The sequence below is a fragment of the Mustela nivalis genome, assembly GCF_964662115.1.
Source record: "Mustela nivalis genome assembly, chromosome: 7".
NCBI lineage: Eukaryota > Metazoa > Chordata > Mammalia > Carnivora > Mustelidae > Mustela > Mustela nivalis.
In genome coordinates, this window is record NC_139026.1 from 142,135,829 (window position 1) to 142,155,624 (window position 19,796).

At 46.6% G+C, this 19,796-nt stretch overlaps 1 protein-coding gene across 13 annotated transcripts in view; it reads left to right on the top strand.

Annotated features, from left to right (window-relative positions):
* PRKCQ (protein kinase C theta) overlaps nucleotides 1-17,663 on the top strand; it is a 175,443-nt gene extending 157,780 nt beyond the window's left edge. For all 13 annotated transcript variants that reach the window (XM_082738733.1, XM_082738726.1, XM_082738727.1 and 10 more), the window contains 3 exons: nucleotides 5,705-5,893; nucleotides 13,971-14,099; nucleotides 16,450-17,663. In XM_082738733.1, coding sequence (XP_082594859.1) covers nucleotides 5,705-5,893; nucleotides 13,971-14,099; nucleotides 16,450-16,605 — 474 coding nt within the window. In that variant the 3' untranslated portion in view covers nucleotides 16,606-17,663. The remainder of the gene's footprint in view (nucleotides 1-5,704; nucleotides 5,894-13,970; nucleotides 14,100-16,449) is intronic.
* Nucleotides 17,664-19,796: the final 2,133 nt, after the last annotated feature.

The window sequence follows — 19,796 nt, forward strand, 5'->3', positions numbered from 1 at the left end:
TGGATTAGAACAAATATTCTGAAAATGTCTATGCTACCTAAAGCAATCTACACATTTACTGCAATCCCTATCAAAATACCATCAATTTTTTCAAAGAAATGGAACAAATAATCCTAAAATTTATATGGAACCAGAAAAGACCCCGAAGAGCCAGAGGAATATTGAAAAAGAAAACCAAAGCTGGTGGCATCACAATTCCAGACTTCAAGCTCTATTACAAAGCTGTCATCATCAAGACAGTGTGATGCTGGCACAAAAACAGACACACAAATCAATAGAACAGAATAGAGAGCCCAGAAATAGACCATCAACTCTATGGTAACTAATCTTTGACAAAGCAGGAAAGAATGTCCAGTGGAAAAAAGACAGTCTCTTCAACAAATGGTGTTGAGGAAATTGGACAGCCACGTGCAGAAAAATGAAACTGGACCATTTCCTTATACCATGCACAAAAATGGACTCAAAATGGATCAAAGAACCGAATGTAAAATAGGAATCCATCAAAATCCTTGAGGAGAACACAGGCAGCAACCTCTTCGACCTCAGCTGCAGCAATTTCTTCCTAGGAACATCACCAAAGGCAAGGGAAGCAAAGGCAAAAATGAACTATTGGGACTTCATCAAGATCAAAGGCTTTTGCACAGCAAAGGAAACCATCAACAAAACCAAACGACAACTGACAGAATGGGAGAAGATATTTGCAAACGACATATCAGATAAAGGGCTAGTATCCAAAATTTATAAAGAGCTTATCAAACTCTTTAGCCAAAGAATAAATAATCCAATCAAGAAATGGGCAGAGAACATGAACAGACATTTCTCCAAAGAAGGCCAGCAGACACATGAAAAAATGCTCCACATCACTTGGCATCAGGGAACTACAAATCAAAACCACAATGAGATACCACCTCAACACCAGTCAGAATGGCTAAAATTAACCAGTCAGGAAATGACAGATGTTGGAGAGGATGCGTAGAAAGGGGAATCCTCCTACACTGTTGGTGGGAATGCAAGATGGTACAGCCACTCCAGAAAAAAGCATGGAAGTTCCTCAAAAAGTTGAAAATAGAGCCATCTTATGACCTAGCAATTGCTCTACTGGGTATTTACCGTAAAGATACAAACATAGTGATCTGAAGGGGCATGTGCGCCCAAATGTTTATAGCAGCAATGTCCACAATAGCCAAACTATGGAAAGAACCTAGACGTCCATCAACAGATGAATGGATGAAGAAGAAGTATATATACACAATGGAATACTATGCAGCCATCAAAAGAAATGAAATCTTGCCATTTGCAATGACATGGACATAACAAATCTTGCCATTTGCAATGACATAACCAGAGGATGTTATGTTAAGCAAAATAAGTTAATCAAAGAAAGACAACTATCATATGATTTCTCTGATATGAGGAATTTGAGAGGGAGGGTAGGGGGTTCTGGAGGGAAGGGAGGGAAAAAAATGAAACAAGATGGCACAGGGCAGGTGGGGGGGTGGAGAGAGAAACCTTAGGAGACTCTTAATCTCACACAATAAACTGAGGATTGCCGGGGGGTGGAGGTGGGGGTGGGGATAGGGTGGCTGGGTGATGGACATTGGGGAGGGTATGTGCTGTGGTGAGTGCTGTGAAATGTGGAAGACTGATGATTCACAGACCTGTACCCCTGGGGAAATAATACATTATATATTAATTTAAAAAAAAAAAAAACCCACACGGGAGCACAGAGCAGGCGGGACAAGGCCATGAGGCCCACCTGGCAGACAGGAGAAGCCAAATTACAGCAATAAATGCATTTGGGAACAATACCAGGAGTGATGCAGCAGGACAAAAAAGAAAAAAAACACACTTCCCTCCCCAAAGCTGGGGAGTATCCCCAGTCCATGTCTCCTGAGATACTAAACTCTACGGTTCTCTGCATCTTCCAGTGACAGGACTGAGGGTCGAACATAGAATTGGAGGTCCAAGCTCATTTTGACAAAGACTAGGGAAAGAAACACCCTCTCTTAGTATATACTAACCACTTAGTAAATCCGTGTGGGATTCCGGTGCCCAGAAGCAGCTCCCCAAGGAGAGCAGGAGTCACTTGAAGACCAACAGGTGCTCGGGGTGGGGGGGGGAGAATTTGGGGGGGTCCCTTCATGAACTCGGACAGCACATCAACGCCATGAGCCTATACAGATGTGACACCCTAGTTCTGCCAGGCAGATGGAATTGCAGACGGCTCTCACTGCTGGAGGGGAAGGAGACTCTGACGTCAAGGGTCAAGGTCTTTACTATCGGAATCACTTGAGTCAAGTTGGGGGAGGGAAGGGGACAAAAGATGATGCGACCATAAGAAGGCAGCGGCGGTTAAGACAGAAACAGGGAAAGGGGCTGCTCCAGTCAGGGTTTCTCCACCGCTTTCTTTTAAAAATATCGACAATGTGAGCCTGGCCCTGATAGCCTGAGGCTTAATGCAGGAGACATTAAATATGAAAGGAACATTATGTAGTAACCCCCGTCTCCCAGCAAGGACCAGCATCCCGAATATCGCTCAACTCACTCACTAGGACATCTTAAATAAGACAGGCAACCTCCTCAAGTCTAGTCACTGTCCTTTGTGACATAGGGACCACAGGACCTACCTCAGGAGTTCTTACAAAAAAAAGAAAGAGAGAGAGAAAGAAAGAAAAGAGAGAAAGAAAACACCAAACGTATGGCAAACACCTAACGCAGGGCCGCACACTTCTGTCAGGCAATGTGAACCTGCGTTGTACTTCTTCCTCCTGACCTAAGACAAATTCTTTATCAACATCACCTAGCTTTAGAAGGCTTCGTTTCCACCACAGCCGTCTGCGATCCTCCAAATTTCTTTTCATCTGTCCATGCAGATGGAGTTGTTGATGAAGAAGGTCGCTTAGAGCCCTTTCTGGTTGCTTTGGGCTCCCCCTGGTGACAAGCTCTGGGAATTGCATGTGAAGCCCCTTTCCCCGGCCCCTCCCAATTTACTTTTTTTTTTTTTTTTAAGATTTTATTTATTTATTTGACATAGAGAAATCACAAGTAGACAGAGAGACAGGCAGAGAGAGAGAGAGGGAAGCAGGCTCCCTGCTGAGCAGAGAGCCCGATGCGGGACTCGATCCCAGGACCCTGAGATCATGACCTGAGCCAAAGGCAGCGGCTTAACCCACTGAGCCACCCAGGCGCCCCGGCCCCTCCCAATTTAAAGGCAAATACACCAGAACCCAGATTGTGTGCCCGTGTGGGATTCCAGTGCCCAGAAGCAGCTCTCCCTAGATCGACTTTTAAACTTTGCCTTAAAGAATATTCTATCTTCTCTAAACCTGAAAGTTAACTTTTAAAATATTAAGTATTAAATTTAAGTATTTGAAAATTGAGCTCAGGCTAGTGGTTAGGATTTTTATGCTGGAAGTCCGTGCCAGATCGCCAACATCTGTCTGCAGCTTGGTCTTTATTTTCACAGATGGGCAGCTGTGGATCCGGATGCGTCTTTATCCTAGAATCTATAGTCCTTTCCATAGGACACAGCACTCGTCTTCCCCACTTTTCCCTGGGTTCTCATGACAACCCAGTCATAAGCCAGCCAGATGTGATCACCACCTTTCACAAGTGCGGTCCAGAGGGGGTGACGGGAGTCTGCCCCAGCGAGACCAGAAGGGACTGAACCAGAGCTGGAACCCACAACAACTTGCATGGCCATCTCAGCTTCCTTGTGGTTTATCAACTCTGGTGTTGGAAGCACTTCTACCACCATAACCTGGAGCCTTCCCCAAGGACGGGCGTGGGGTGGGGTAGCAGTCAGAGCTGGCAGCTGTGCACCCGTTCTGCTGCATCAAAAGATTCACCAACGTGGAGACATGAAATGTCTAAAAACCAGCATCATTTTTCTTTCCTAAAGCCACCAGTGCTGTAATCCTACCGTTCATTCCCAGGGCCCACTTAAGAAGAAATTCTATTTCAAATGAGGAACTCGAACCGTAAAATGACCTTCGTGGGTTTACGTGTATGTGCTCACACGGGCGGTGGGGGCAGGGCGGGGAGCACGGAGCTGGCTTTAAACTACAGGTGGAGAGGATGGCCCATCCCAAGAGAGTCTCGCTTTTTAATTTCGTCCTTCAATACTATTATCGCTTCTCCATTTTGTGCAATGAAGCAGCTTGTCCCCAACCCATCCTGGGAGTGGCAGCCATGAAAGACAAGGATTTTCTCCTTTTCTTCATTTAACAAATTGTTGTGTTCCTACTATGTCCTGGATTTAATTGTGGCAAAATATACATACTGTAAAATACACCATCTTTCCGTTCTGAAGAGTAAATTCATGAGTGTTAAGCAGATTTCTGTTACTACACAACCAATCCCCAGAATTTTTTTTAATCTGGCACCACTGACACTCTGTACCCATTAAACAGCTCCCCATTTCCCCGAACCCCAGCAACCATCATTTTACTTTCTGTCCCTATAAATCAGCCCCTTCTAGGGCCCTCGGAGAAGTGGAATCCTACTGTATTTGTCTTCTGGAGTCTGGCTTATTTCATTGAAGCACAATGTCCTCAAGGTTCGCCCAGGTTGTATCATGTGTCAGGATTTCATTCTGTTTTAAGGCTGAGTGGTGTTCTGCTGTATGTATAGATCACACCGTTTATCCATCCATCTGCTGACGGACACGAGGCTCTGTTTAGAGAAGGCTGCAGCTCGGTTTGTTAGGATCGAAGCACTCAGCCGTGTCACAGGTACACGAGCTACGTCCCAACATTAAATAAGGAAGCGGTTGAATACGGATTACAAAATCTTTTCCACCAGGAGAGTGGATTGGTGGATGGGTAGCAATCTTTTTAAAACGTAGGTGAGATCCCAGGCTTTAAACTCACTCACTTCCCTAAAGGACAGACCGGACCAGTTCTACTCAAAGCACTGCTGTCGAGCTGCACACCAGTCTCAGGGAGCAGATTTCTGCATCTGAAGTCTATTATCCTGGTCTCTCTTGGCATACTCCCGGAATTGTTTTGTTTTGTTTTTTTGAGAGAAAGAGCTCAAGGGGGGTGGGGGGGCGGGGTCCAGAGGGAGAGAGAAGATCCCAAGCAGGATCCTTGCCCAGCCCGACTCGGGGCTCAATCCCACAACCCTGAGATCATGAGTGGGACACTTAACCAACCGAGCCACCCGGGTGCCCCGCTAAATCGGACTCCTTAATGGTGACCATGGATGGGACTCCTTAGTTGTACAACTACGGCTGGACAGGCTTTACGGGATGGATTAGGTCAGATGACCTCTTTGCATAAACTCTGAGTACCTACTCACACCTCCAAAGTCTCAGGAGGGAAGTCAGTAAAACAGGTGGGTTTGGGTTAACTATTCACAGGAGAGCATAGACACACACCAGCTTCCTTAGGTCCAAGTCCACCACACAAGTCCTCACATCGCGGGTGGGAAAATGAAAGCTAATGGCACAGGTCAGTTGTGCATAAGACCAGAAGAAAAGTAGACATTAAAACCAAAAAAGGCTTGCTCAGCTTGTTGACTGTCCAGTCATTTCTATTCAAATCGTCCGCTTCTCAAAAGATACCGTTTTTGGCACGATCTGTGTTAAACCACATACTGTCATCACCGTCAGCAATTTACTGAGTGGTGTCGAAAAGTTCAAGTTTATTAACTACATCTACCTCATGATTATTAACTACATCTCTGCCTCTTGATCACACAGATCTTGTTGGGTCAGAAGTACAACCATTCTGTTGACTGGTGGTCCTTCGGCGTTCTCCTCTATGAGATGCTCATTGGTCAGTCACCTTTCCACGGACAAGATGAAGAAGAGCTTTTCCACTCCATCCGAATGGACAATCCCTTCTACCCTCGATGGCTTGAGAAGGAGGCAAAGGACCTTCTAGTGAAGGTAAGATATGGAGTCAAGGAGACTCCATAGGATTAGTACTGTGTATTCTGCCTGGTGCCCCCATTCATTTCTAGGTTGCGATGGATATATGGTAACCAGTAGTGGTCTCAAACTGGGCTTACATAGGATGCGCACCATCTGTGTCAACGAGGCACCCACAGGATGGACATTAAACACCAAAATGAGAAGATAAACATTCATGTGCACAATTTACCCAAGCAATGTCCAAAAACCAGTCCCAGGACTATTGAATGCCCTCACTTTGAGATGTGACTGGCACCTTGACAAGGGCAACTTGTGGTTAGAAACTCAACCTTTGGTTTCCCATCATGCCCATTAAACAGGCTCAGTCCAGTGAATCTTACCCTTCCCACCTGGACAGGATATAGGACTTTTCTGCTCACTCAGGCCAACAACAAATCTCTCATTACTCCTAAGCCATAAAATCTCAGTTCAGAAATTATAACTCTTCAACCCAAGACAGAAGTCATCACATCAACCTGCTCTCTGATGCAAAGACTTCTTTTTTTTTTTTTTAAGATTTTATTTATTTTACTTGACAGAGATCACAAGTAGGCAGAGAGAGAGAGAGGAGGAAGCAGGCACCCTGCTGAGCAGAGAGCCCGATGCGGGACTCGATCCCAGGACCCTGGGATCATGACCTGAGCCGAAGGCAGAGGCTTAACCCACTGAGCCACCCAGGCACCCCTGATGCAAAGACTTCTAATCCCTCCCCCCCCCCCATCAGGTTCAGGGCTGGCAGCCACTCACCTGTGGAGAAGGGAATGTGGTTATATTGTGGTCAGCTGTGCCCTCCAACGGTGTTCTCTCCCTAACTCCTGAGTTTCTATTTCAGACCATACCAGGTTAAATGCAGGAAGAGGACAGAGGGAGGAGGAGGAGAAACAATTGTCATTTTATGGCTTGGTGCCTTCATGCTCTGAACCTGACTTTTGTGCGGCATTCTAGTGGGTCTTTGGGACGTACCGGTGAATGGGAACATTTTTGGCTGAAGCCCTTGGTACATAGGCAGTTCAGTCCATTCCCTGGTTCAGCTCCTGTACCCAACTCCAATTCCATGATGTTCCATCTCACCAAGCCCCTCCCCACCCCCTGCCTGCTGGATGAGCCTCTTAGACAATATTCAAAATTATGCAGACCAGCTCTCTGGCCACATTCCCTTCCTGTGTCCACTGGAAATATTGACGCATTTTCCCCCTATAACTCAGAGTTCAGACGGTCACTATCTCTGCAGCAATCTCCAAGTCAGACCCCTGACCACGACGGCCCAGAACGAGTGCAGAACGGGTAATGCCACAGAGGGGAACGGGGCTCAGAGAATCGCTTGCTGTGACCCGGGAGCTCCTAGGGCAAACCAATGAAGAGACAAGCCGCAGCTGAGAGCCATCATTGAAGACTGGGTTTGAGGCAGAGTCCCAGTTTACCGTTGTAGAGGACGCAAAACAGTGTTTGAGTACATAGAACAAAAACAAACCCCAGCACTCCACCATAGGGGGGCTATCACGTAGAGCCGCCACCTGCTCTGAACCTGACTTTTGTGAGGCATTCTAGTGGGTCTTTGGGAAGTACCGGTGAATGGGAACATTTTTGGCTGAAGCCCTTGGTACATAGGCAATTCAGTCCATTCCCTGGTTCAGCTCCTGAACCAGACAAGGAGACGTACTGGTGCGGTCAAGACGCTGACAGAGCTGAAAGACGTCGACCAGACACGCAGGTGTTTTGAATTCCGGCATCACCCATTTCAGCCGGCTTTTTAAAAAAACATCCTTTAGGAAAATAATTTTCAGCCTTGCTGTATTTCTATTGAAATGGGAGAACAGGGGAAGGCCTTCCAACATTAGAACTTACCAGTGGATTTTAAACCTAAACTAGAAAACAGGACCAGGCCCACCTTTTCTCACGAGTCTGCTTCTCTCTCATGAACTCCTCGGACTGACAGGTGAAGGGCAGCCGCTGCTTCTGCTCCCAAACAACGGACAACTCGTCCAGCGTCTTTGAAATGTTGAGGCAACTCTAGAGCTCTCCCTCAGGAACCAAGATGTTGATTCTAAAGTGGGGTCGAAGCCCTCCCAGGACACCCAGCCCAAGGCTGATGGCGATTAAAACCCAAGCTGGTTCCCTGCAGCGTCTGTTATCCAAACAAGCCATCAACCCAGAAAATGCTCGAATGGCCAGTTCAACACACTTTTAATGATGGGACAACACACGTATAAGATGAAAGCGGATTTCTAAATTCACCAATTAAAAAGAGGATAAAGTGAGCAGGACTGGAATGCTTTACGTAAAGGCAAGTTCAAGTGTTACCCGAGTTGCCGCTTTACACGCGGCTTTGGGCGAGGATGGTTGACTCCAGCCCCCGCAAACAAGCTCACAGACAGAGGGACTCACACAATACATTTACCTACTCACGGTTCTGGAGGCTGAAGTCCAAGAGCAGGGCTCCGCAGGGCAGGCGTCTGGAGGAGGCGGTCTTCCAGAACGAGGCACCTGCCCGCCTCGGCCTCTTGCTGTTTCCTCTTAACTCATCTGTTGGACCCCGTTCCTGCCCAGGTGACCCCACTTAGCCTTAACTGCTCGCTCCCTCTAGGGGCGCTCACCTTGGGGGTTGGGCTTCAACGTGTGGATTCTGCTGGAACCCTGAGAAAGCCTGCACCAGCACAGCCCACCAGAAGGAGGAAATAAGGGAACAGTCTGGGGACTGCCCGGAGCCGGTCCACCTTCAACTGCTGATGTGCCCTAAAACTCAACAGCTCTGCTTCCCAAAGCCAGCTGCGCCTCGGGACCAGGTGGCGAGGGATGGTTTCCAAAGACAGAAGTACAGTAGGATCACTCCCAGTTGGAGGAAGGAGGAGACTGGTATGGAATATTACTCAGCAGGAAAAGAAACGAACTATCACTGGTGCACAAAATAGCTTGGCTGGATCGCAAGGGCTTTTGGCTGAGAGACCAGGAAAAGCCAGTCTCAGAGGTCACGTCCTGTGTGAGTCCACTGGTGTAGCATTCTCGAAAGGACACTGTGGAGACAGAAGTCAGATTAGTGGCAGTGGGGGGTAGGGAGTGTGACTGGAAAGGGGTATCCCGAGGGACAGCTTTGTGCTGACAGGACAGTTCTGGGTCTTGTGTGCCGTGGTGGTTACCCAGATCTACATGTGGGGTAACATGGCAGGAGCTAGACACACATTTTATCAATGCCAGTCTCCTCGTTCTGATATCATACCGTAGTTATGAACGAAATAAGCATTGGGGGAAGCCGGGAAAAGGGTACCCAGGACTCTATATTAGGTTTGTTGGGTTTTTTTTTTTCTTTTAAGATTTTATTTATTTGTCAGAGAGCGAGGAGGAGCGGCAGGCAGTGGGAGAGGGAGAAGCAGATTCCCCACTGAGCAAGGAGCCCAACACAGGACTCGATCCCAGGACCCTGGGATGATGACCTGAGCCAAAGGCAGATACTTCACCAACTGAGCCACCCAGCTGTCCCCACCTGCACTAGCTTTTCACATCCTGTGAACCAGTATGTATGGACTGAATGCGCCCACCCCAAATGCTGTATTGCTGCCCCCAATCCCAAAGTGATGATTATAGGAGGTGAGGAGCCTTTAGGACATAATTAGTCATAGATGACGCAGTGAAGGTGGGGCCACCATGATGGACTAGTGCCCTTCTACAAAGAGGAAGAGAGAGATTCCTCCCCCTCCAGGACACTCACCAAGGAGAGGTCACGTGAGGACACAGCAAGAAGGTGACCACCTACAAGCCACGAAGAGGGACCTCACCAGACACTGCCCAGGCTGGCACCTGGGTCTTGGACTTCCTGCCTCCAGAACTGTGATAAGGAAATGTTGATCATTTAAGCCACCACGCAGTCCAGGGCCCTTGGTTATCGCGGCCCAAGCAGACCAAGACACTATAATGATTTCAAAATGAACAGGTTATAAACAAAATAAAATCTAAGGCAAAAATGTCCGCAAATACCCAAGCCAAAATCACGTGCAGTTTCAATAGCAGGAAAAAGATGTGCGGGGAGGGCGGGGGAGAAACCAGGTTGAACAGAGCCGGAACCAGGACAGCGGAGGATAAAGACTGCGGGAGAGAGAGAGGGACCAGTTGGTGAAAGTGGATTACATCCGTGTGGAGGACGTGCGGCTAATTCTTTCCATGTGAGGGAGTGAGGCTTCTCTGTCCTTGCCCCATGAGGAAGAAAAGTCCTCTCCTGTGTCCTAGCAGTTGGGCGGATAAAAGTTAGTGTCCCCCACGCCATCTGCTGACAGTAAGACCGGCCTCGAGGTTCATCTCTGCTCCCCATTTGCTCGGGAACTTTGATCCAACTTCCCCCACATCCTCAAGCTCCCTTTTCTACAACGATCAAAGGTAGTGTCATTTCTGAGAAACTTCCTCTAGGGAAGTGTAGCTAGATCAAGTGTCGCACAACCCAGAAGTGACCGGTCCTCTGAGAAAGTGGCGCCCGCTCCAGCCGCAGCATCCGTGTCGGACTCCGGCCCCTCTAGCCGCGGGCGGGCAGGGATGCACCCGGCACTGATCACAGTATTCGGCGGAAGAGGCTGCGCTCCATCCTGCATTGGAACCGCGACTGGGCTGTTCCGCTGACTCTTGCCAAAGAAAGACACACAAACACGTCCCCTTTCTCCCTCCTGTATTCATCCAGGATGTCCTGCCCATTGATTTGGAAACTGCTGGGAGATGAGTGATCTCAAGCAGAAACAGCTCTTGCTCGTGTAGAAAGATCAGAGGAGGGAATGAGGAGGGAGGAGACTCCAAGGACAGGCGCTGAGCGCTGGTGGCCGCCCTCTGCAGCCCGGCACTGTGCTCTAGCCCAGACAGCCGGGTGAGTTTAAACAAACTGCGGCTGCATCCTGGCCATTCGTGCACGAGGGGTGCTGTTTCCTATAAATGTAAACCACCCTCTGACAGCTTTTGTGAACAAAGACACGTCTTTAATCACGGACACTGAGGTCCTGGGTGCAGCTTCCGTGGCACAGAGCCGATGGCCTCCCATGAGGTCACCCATCATCTTGGTGACCGAGAAGGAGGAGGGGTCATTTGTGGCAGGGCAGAGAAGGAAGTAAAGAAATCGTGCAATACTAGAAGGAAACTGGCATCTCCAAGCTGGAGATCACATTATATTCTCATTACACATTTTAACTTTAAAAAGATTAAAAAAAAAAATACATATTTTTTTAAATCTCACAGGTACATAGACCAGGCTCAGAAAGCTTTGTCATGATGCCCTAGGTACAAATGCCCTTTGGTACTAGGAAAATCTAATGGGAAACAGCGTAGCACACATGCAGCCTAGGGCAGCTACTTCTAATTTAATTCACTGAAACCTTTAATTATAACAACATGAGCTAGGTTTTGGCCCATTCTTGAGGCACTCACACCTTCCCTCTCATCTTGTTTCATCAAAATGTCCTTAAGAAGTAGAGATCAATAGGGTATTTTGTGATTGTTTCGCGGGAAGAGATATAGGGAAAGTCACTTATTCCCTCTGCTTCTAAAAAATCAATCTGGTTTTCCATCTGTTGATTTACATTGGTGTCTGAGTCTACAGAAAAAAAAGGTTCACGGTGAAGTTGGTGCCTTTTCTGTATGCCGTTCTACATGCTAAAAACAAGAAGCTAACAGAAAGTGAGGACTGAAGACATACGGTCTGGAAGTTGTAAAGGAGAGCCACTTGCTCACTTATTCGGCAAACAATCACGGAGCGTCTTTGCACACGGCACTGTGTGCCCCCGGAAGAAGGCGTCTGCCCTCAGCTACACTCTAGTAAAAAAAAACCAAAATATTCTTAAAGATATTTATATATAGTGATTCTTTATCTAATGAAGGGAAGATGTTCGAATGTTCTGTGGAACCCACAGGAGAGATTATTCAACACCAAAAACGAGGAGGGGCTGCTTATAATTTAGGCTCTACCCCTGACGATGGCAGGATCTGTGATCTTGAGCAGGTGACAGAGCTACGCTGAACCTTAGTTCCCCCAGCTGACCATGGGACAGTGATATCCGCTTTTGGAATCTCTTTTTAAAATCAGGATGATGCAGCCGAGGCATCTAGCACCGTGCCTGACTCTCCAAGAAACGCTGGTTGGATTGAGTCCCCGAATCAACCATACGACCATGAGCTTGACTTGAAGGGCAGGGAGAGCTCACAAGGGGTTAAGGGAATCAAAGAAAACCTCACAAAGAAGAGGGGGCATTTAAAGGCCGGTGGGCTGCGACTTCGAGATGGCGAGAAGGGGTGGGAGCAGAGGGTATAGAGAGAGGTATTTCCTCTCCGGATGGAAAGGTCCCTAGCGAAGGACAGAGGTAGGAAAGACAGGTGGCACATTCGGTGAGTAGACATGTCTGGACAGAGGAGAGGGTTACGGTGGGAATGGAAGAATGTGTGTCAGCAGAGGCTACAGAGAGCCTGGGATGGCCACCTAAGCGCAGAGGACATAGGACTCCCCGTGGTGTAGGATGACCTGGCTTCACCCTGATTTTTATAGGTGAGGAGACTGAGACGACCTGCCCGAGGCCACGTGGGTAAGAAGTCTCTTGAGTGACAGCCTCATGTTAGTGGTTTTCTAAGAGAGCTTTAAAGCCGCAAGTTCCATTAAGAGGCCTTCTCTGCCCGCGTAGGGTAAGACGGGGGAGGACGTTAGGATGACTAACCATGTGGATGTACGAGGAGGTTATATTAGCATCACACTTGGAGTAAAAAAAAAAATTATCATAATTACGAAAAAGAAGAAAAAAAATCTCCACTTTGCTACAGCATGTTGGTTTTGTTCTTTTAGTTTGGGGATTTTTGCGGGGGGAGGGGTTTGGTAGAACCTTGGAAGATTTTTCAAGTAGGAAGACAAGACAAGACAAGTAGTGTTGGAAAACGCATAGACTGGCTATTCTTAAAAAGGGTAAAAACAAGAGATCCCTCTAAATTAGATCCCTCTAAATGGAGATCAGGCCCTGCCCGAGCCTCATGGAAAAAATCACAGCATTTCACTGTGGTTTCTGTTTCAGAGACCCACGGTGTCCTTATGAGACCCTGTAGTTAGCTGCTATTTTATAAACAGACGTCTAGCTGGGGAAGGGAAAAGGGGCACCCAGGGCAGGCTCTCGGGACCTGTGGCTTCCCCAGGTCCCGTGTTTAGACTCCCCTATTCCATACGGCCCTTGTCCTACTGTGTTTGAATTTAAAGAGTTTCCAAGTTTTTTTTTCCTGTCCTGGCAAATGTTCAGTTTGACCTTGTGGGAGACAGTAACAGGAGAGGGAACAGCACACAAATATACATGTATATTTGTGTATATATGTGTGTGTGTGTGTGTGTGTGTATGGAACAAGTCAGAAAATATTAAAGATGATTTGACTTAAATATTATTTTACCAGCAGGCTTGCAGATGCCTTATCCAAAGCGGACTCTCGGCGACTGGTTTATATTATCCCTAAAGTGAGCTTTTCCTCATGACAAGACTGTTTTCCTTAGAAGGCAGCTTCATCAGAAATCAAAGTCGATTAATACGCAGTCAACCAAGCAATAAATGATCCACATACTCTCTGTGGCTCGGTTTTACAGACCAGGCATCAGTGCACACACGCGTGTGTGTGTGTGTGTGTGTGTGTGTGTGTGTCTGTGTGTGTGTGTCCTCCTCCCATCCCCCCCACAGAGCCGTCCCGCAGGAAGGACACCTCACTCACTTCACATGTGAGGACACTGTGAGTCAGAGAGTCCCCTCAGCTGCCAGAGGTCCTATTCATGTAGGATGTATACAAAGCTGATTTCAAACCAGGTTTATTTCCCTTGGAAGACAGCATTTCTAAGGCAAGGAAGCAAAAGCCCAGATTCTAGAATGTTCAAAAGGCTCATTTGAGGGAGAATGTTGTCACCAGTGTGACTGGAGGCAACGGTTGGTACCGGTAACTGGTAAGTACAAAAATAAGGTTAGAAAAGTCAAATTCCGTGGCTCTTGGCTTGTGCACTAAGAAATGTGATGTCCTCCGAGGCTGACCAGCTAGTCCCTTGAGAAGTAACGGCCCCCTTTCTGCTGCTGCTCAGCTCTTCGTGAGGGAACCAGAAAAGAGGCTGGGAGTGAGGGGAGACATCCGCCAGCACCCTTTGTTTCGGGAGATCAACTGGGAAGAGCTTGAAAGAAAGGAGATTGACCCACCATTCCGGCCCAAAGTGGTAAGGACCCACCAGGACCCTTTGCTCCCCGCCTTTCCTGCTATGCTTCTCCCCAACCCCGGGCTGCCTGCCCGTCCCTCACCCCTGCCTGAGCCCCAGCTTTCCTCCTGGGTTCAGTTCTTAGAGGAAAGGGCTTCCTTAACTATAGTTCAAGTTATTTGGCTGGTGGGGGAGCAGGATGCAAGGGGGCGTTACTCTTGTTGGGAATATCTAACCTCCGGGCTGAAGTCATGTACCTGCAGGAAAATGCACTGCTGGGCGTACCTGCACCAGACTTAACACGCGTGTGCCAGGGACTCTCCGAGAAGATATGGAGCCTTTGCATGGGTACATCCATGCTCCGTGGTCCCTCTACATGAGTCGGACTTGGATGTCAGGGATGTGGGAACCATCATTTCCATGCTATTTATTCACGTCTGCCTGACATTTATAACTCATTCACGTAACTCTATTCTCTGATAGTGATTGTTTTGTGTCCTTCTGTTTAAGGAAGAAGTCAGTTGGGGCTTGGGAAAAAAACAGGTCTCTAAATTCCCATGTGTATGCTCCCTAGCAAAAGTCACTAAGATCCATACGGAAAGGCAGAACGACCTGGCCACATGCAGAACCGGCCACCATAAAGTGAAGACAAAAAAGCATGGTTAAGATGAAGGAGCTCTGCAGACGGATGTTGAGAATGGTGCAAGCGTGGCTCAAATGGTTTATTTTACCACCATTTTTACAAGAATTGATTTTTTTTTTTTTTTAAGAGTAAAGCAAAGTGCTGGGTTTGCCAGCTATCCCCACTCCTGGTGATTACTGGGAAAGAAGCAGGAAAGACCTGGGTAGATAAAAACCATCTCTGCTGAATTTTTTGCATGGAGAGGGCATAGGCGTGTGGATTCCAAAGCAGAGTGCTTCCCTTTAGAAAAGAGCTACTCCTGTTAGGAGAGTAGGTGGCCAGAAGCAGCAAGTGTGTTCCCAGAGTTAGCAGAGTCCGTCTCGGCGTCTGTCCCCAGCTCTGGGGATGCCCTAAGTGTTTTACAGGCTGGCCTCGAGCACTCTTATTATTTGTGAAAGTGCCACGCCTAATCGATGAGCTAATAATTTGTGATAAAAGGATGAATACCTTTCAGCATCTATTGAGAACATGGAGCATGGGGTGAATCTTGGAACACTACATCAAAAACTAAAGATGTACTGTATGCTGACTAACATAACACAATTAAAAAAATGAATTTTTACCTTGTTTTAGCTCATCAGAATAATGTGACTCCTGTCTCAAATGCCATGGTACATGACAATCAACTTGATATTGTCCACCTAAAAATCAGAATTTTTTTTAAAGATTTTATTTATTTACTTGACAGACAGAGATCACAAGTAGGCAGAAAGGCAGGCAGAGAGAGAGAGAGAGGAAGGGAAGCAGGCTCCCTGCTGAGCAGAGAGCCCGATGTGGGGCTCGATCCCAGGACCCTGGGATCATGACCTGAGCCGAAGGCAGAGGCTTTAACCCACTGAGCCACCCAGGCGCCCCTAAAAATTTTGATCTATGCTTTCCCTGTAGGACAATTCTTGATTCTGCCGGTGGGAAGGAACTTCCCTCAAATGCTGTATAAAGAAGTATTTTTAGGCTCAGCCACAGGCCATTGGCCTCACCAGGCTAAGAGCCCCCTTGAGGGGCTGACTCTTCGTTATGCTCATATATACAAAGGGGACTTTTTGATAACATTCAAAAAATTGAACCATCCACCACAGAAAGCAGTATTTATAAATAGATGCTTGCTTTTACATTCTTTCTTTCTTTTTTTTTTTTTTTTCCCTCATGGACACCAGTGGACTGGGTGGCTTGAGGGAATCTATCTACCTGTGGTCCCAATCTGTCTGTGGAAGACAGTCCAAGGTGGTTAATAATAAGATTAGCACAGGTAGAGGAACTAACAGTAGTATAAGAGCAGGAAGACCTAATCCAAGAAACTCCCGCCCTCCGTTCCCACCCTCCGCCTCCTCCCCAAACTGTCCCTGACTGAACGGGAACAGGTCAAATTTGGGCTCCCTCTCCCTGCTGCTTCTAAGTGCTAACCCCGTTTCATGTAAACTATTAACCAGAAGCAGGACATCCTATCTGAATGTATATAGTGAAGTTCCTTTACATGAATTTAGTTGTGCTATTGCTAAGTGAATGCCTCAAGGTCTTGGAAATAGTCCACAAATCCACACATGCAACCACCCGTAAGTATTCCTTGTTTACCTGCGGTGCGCGCCTTGTCCTACAGCGACCTTAGCCTAGATAACAAAAATGAGGATCATTAATTCAGTGGCTGATTTTCTTCCCTTTTTCCCTCCACCCCTCCCTTAAACCCTCCTCAAGAAATCACCGTATGACTGCAGCAACTTCGACAAAGAATTCTTAAATGAGAAACCCCGGCTGTCGCTTGCGGACAGAGCCCTGATCAACAGTATGGACCAGAACATGTTCAGAAACTTTTCCTTCATTAACCCTGGGATGGAGAGGTTGATATCCTGAAGGACCTCCCCTGACACACGAGGGAATATGCCTTGCGTCTGCAAACCTGTTCCAGTGACGCTCCTTGGATGCCTTTTCACCTTGGGAAAGAAAAGAAACACTCAATCATGCAGGCTGAGACCTTTTAGCTCCTCAGTGACTTCGTATCCGCAGCAGAAGCCAACTCCACTCCACTACTAACCACGCCCTTTGGTGCCTCTCCTGTGGTCACTCTTGAAGCTAGGTCATTACTAACCATAGCTACTGACTGGCACGATGGTTCTCCTCTGCACTGTGGAAAGACCTGAAAAGTTCATACTGCCCTAAATCACAGCTCTTCCCCTGGCCATCAACAGCTGATCAATGACCTGAGGGACACAGGGAGCACCGACTTCTCAAGACCGAAACAGGATGTCACCAGCTGCAGGAGTGGACGTCATCCAGATGCAGACAAGGAACCACTGACACGTTTGGTTCTGTTCACATCCGTGGAAGTATAAATGGTGGTGGGGGCAGGCCTGGATCGGTGTTTATGGGAATTCTTCACAATAAACATAGCTTGTAACTTGAGATTTACAAATCCATTCATTCTGATTAGCCCTGAAGTTCTCGGGAAGGAGGAAATGGAAAGTAAGAAGAGCTCATGTCACTGAGATGGAGGGTTTAATAAAACACCTGCTGTGGCCATCTTGTCAACACAGACATTAGAGTCAAACCAAGATAGAGTCATTCACTCCTCCCCGTAGAATTACTTCATCCGCCCATTCTCAGCTGACTTCAGTATCAGTGGAAGTCACTCATTACCATCCGCTTCACACTGTAACAAGAAAGGAAGTGCACAATTCTTCCAACAGAAGAGAAAACCAATCTCTTATTATACCCTTAAAGTTGATTCAATGACTCATTTGTCTCCCGTTAGGCATTATTCAAGATAAAAGACCTATGCATGCTACTGGTAGCAGTCGATCCTGTTTGACTAGAATTCTAGCTATACGTTTTTAAGTATCTGTGCTGTTTGTATATTTTGATAAAATATTGTGACTTAAAGAGGTGGATATGTAAACCTGGAATAAAAGAAAGAACGAAAGATGCCTCCTAATAGTTTAATTCCCTACTTGTGCCCCCAAGAACTTGGGTTTTGTCGTGCTTATATCAAAATGTAGCTAGCATTGAGTTGATGTTGTAAATTTTGGGAATCATGAAAAATCCCCAAATGGGCGAGAAACTCGGGTGACTTCTAAGTTACTGTTATGTTCCTCTTTCTCTTCACCCCAAGATGATCTGGGAGTGGTCCATGAGTGCTGCCTCGACTCCAATCCGTATCCCCAGTTCTAATCTTGTTCCCAGGCTTCAGTTCCCACTGACTTGCTCTATTTTCTTCCAGCTTCAACCTCTCTTGTGTTTCCTAACTCTGTTACTGGCACCATCATGGGTCCACTTGTCCAGGCTCAGAACCTCACAGTCATTGTCAACTGTCCCTTCCCCCCCCACACTTTTTTTTTTTTTAACCAAATCTTATAATTCTGCCTCTACAGTCTCTCCAAAAGACATACTTGTCTCTACTTTCTCTCCTGCTAATCACGTCTGGATTAGTCTCCCTATCCTAAGTGTTTCTCCCCATTTTAATTAATGTACACATCATACATTATAAACTACAGGGTAGAAATAACTTTTCCTCTGCTCTCTTGTGTTAAGAACCCAGGGCCTGCTGATTAAATTGACAAGAGAAGCACACTTATATGCTATATTCATATATGTAGGAGTGCCCAATAATGGGTAATTCAAAGAGTAGTTAGAATTTGGGATTTAAAACCTGGCTTAACAGGATAAAGTATGGATGGGGAGAGAAAAGTCTCCTATGGGAAGGACAAATAGGTTTCTTTAAGGAACGTAAACAGGGTTTCAAGAGAATATTACAAACTTTCAGAAGTTTGTAATGATGCTTGTCTACAGAGGGATGAGTGGTCTTCCAACTTCCTCAGGGCTGTAACATCCCCCCGGAGGGAGGACTTATGGTAAGTAGGTTTACTCTTGGTCTCACTCCTACAAAGAGACCCACTGTGAAGGAGAAATTTTTGGCAGTTCTCAGAAATTTCTGCCATGGTCAGATAAGGAAAGCTCCAAGAAGTCCTCTTCCTGCATCTGCCGAATCCCAAGTGTCTTTAACTTAAAATAATATTTATTATTTATGAAACATAAAAATATTATCTCCAAAAATCAGTTTTTTAACCCCATTCATGTTCAAAACTCTGTGTAATCTTCACTGGTTAGGGAAAACCCATACAGGGCCACCCATTTTGTCCTCAGCCTCTCTACCTGACTTCCCATTTCCACCTGTCAAGCACCTGTGCTCCAGGCAATCTGAATTTCTTAGCACTGCCTATAAACTCCCACCAATTCCCACCTCTGGGGCTCCCTGATACTAGCTTTTCAGCCTAGAATGCCATTTCCACACAGTCAACATCTTTCTGTTTCTCAAGACCCAGTTCAGTTGACATGTCTGCCACCAAGTTTCCCAGTCCTGGGGTATCCCATGAGCTGTTGTAGAAAGATGGCAGCTCAGTTATGATTACAGCATTGCAGAAGTCACTGACTTTCCTGGATGGGATTTTCTCACCTATAAAATGGAGCACATTATCGATAGTGTATTGGGTCATTGTGAGAATAAAAGATGATCTGGCACAGTGGGGGACCTTAGTGCATGCTTCCTAAATGAGAGTTACTGTGGTGCTTTCAAGTTGGTCATGAGCCTGCCAGAAGGTATCTGTATCTATATGTACCAACCTACCCACCTACCTCCCTATCTAAAGAGATAGACAAATATCTACAGATGTACCTTAGAGAGATTGTGGGTTTGCTTCCAGACCACCACAGTAAAACAGGTATTATGATAAGGTGAGTCAAGTGAAGTTTTTGGTTTGCCACTGTATATATGAGAGTTATAATTACACTGTACTCCATTAAGTGTGCAGTAGAGTTGGGTCTTCAAATAAATCAATGTATGTACATCAATTTAAAAATATTTAACTGCTCAAAAATGCTAACCATTGTCTGAGCGTTCAGTGAGTCATAACGTTTGCTGGTGGAGGGTCTTGCCTTGATGTTGATGGCTGCTGACTAATCAGGGTGCTGGTTGCTGAAGTTTGAGGTGGGGGTGGCAAATTCTTAAGTAAGACAACAATGAAATTTGCCACAGCAACTGACTCTTCCTT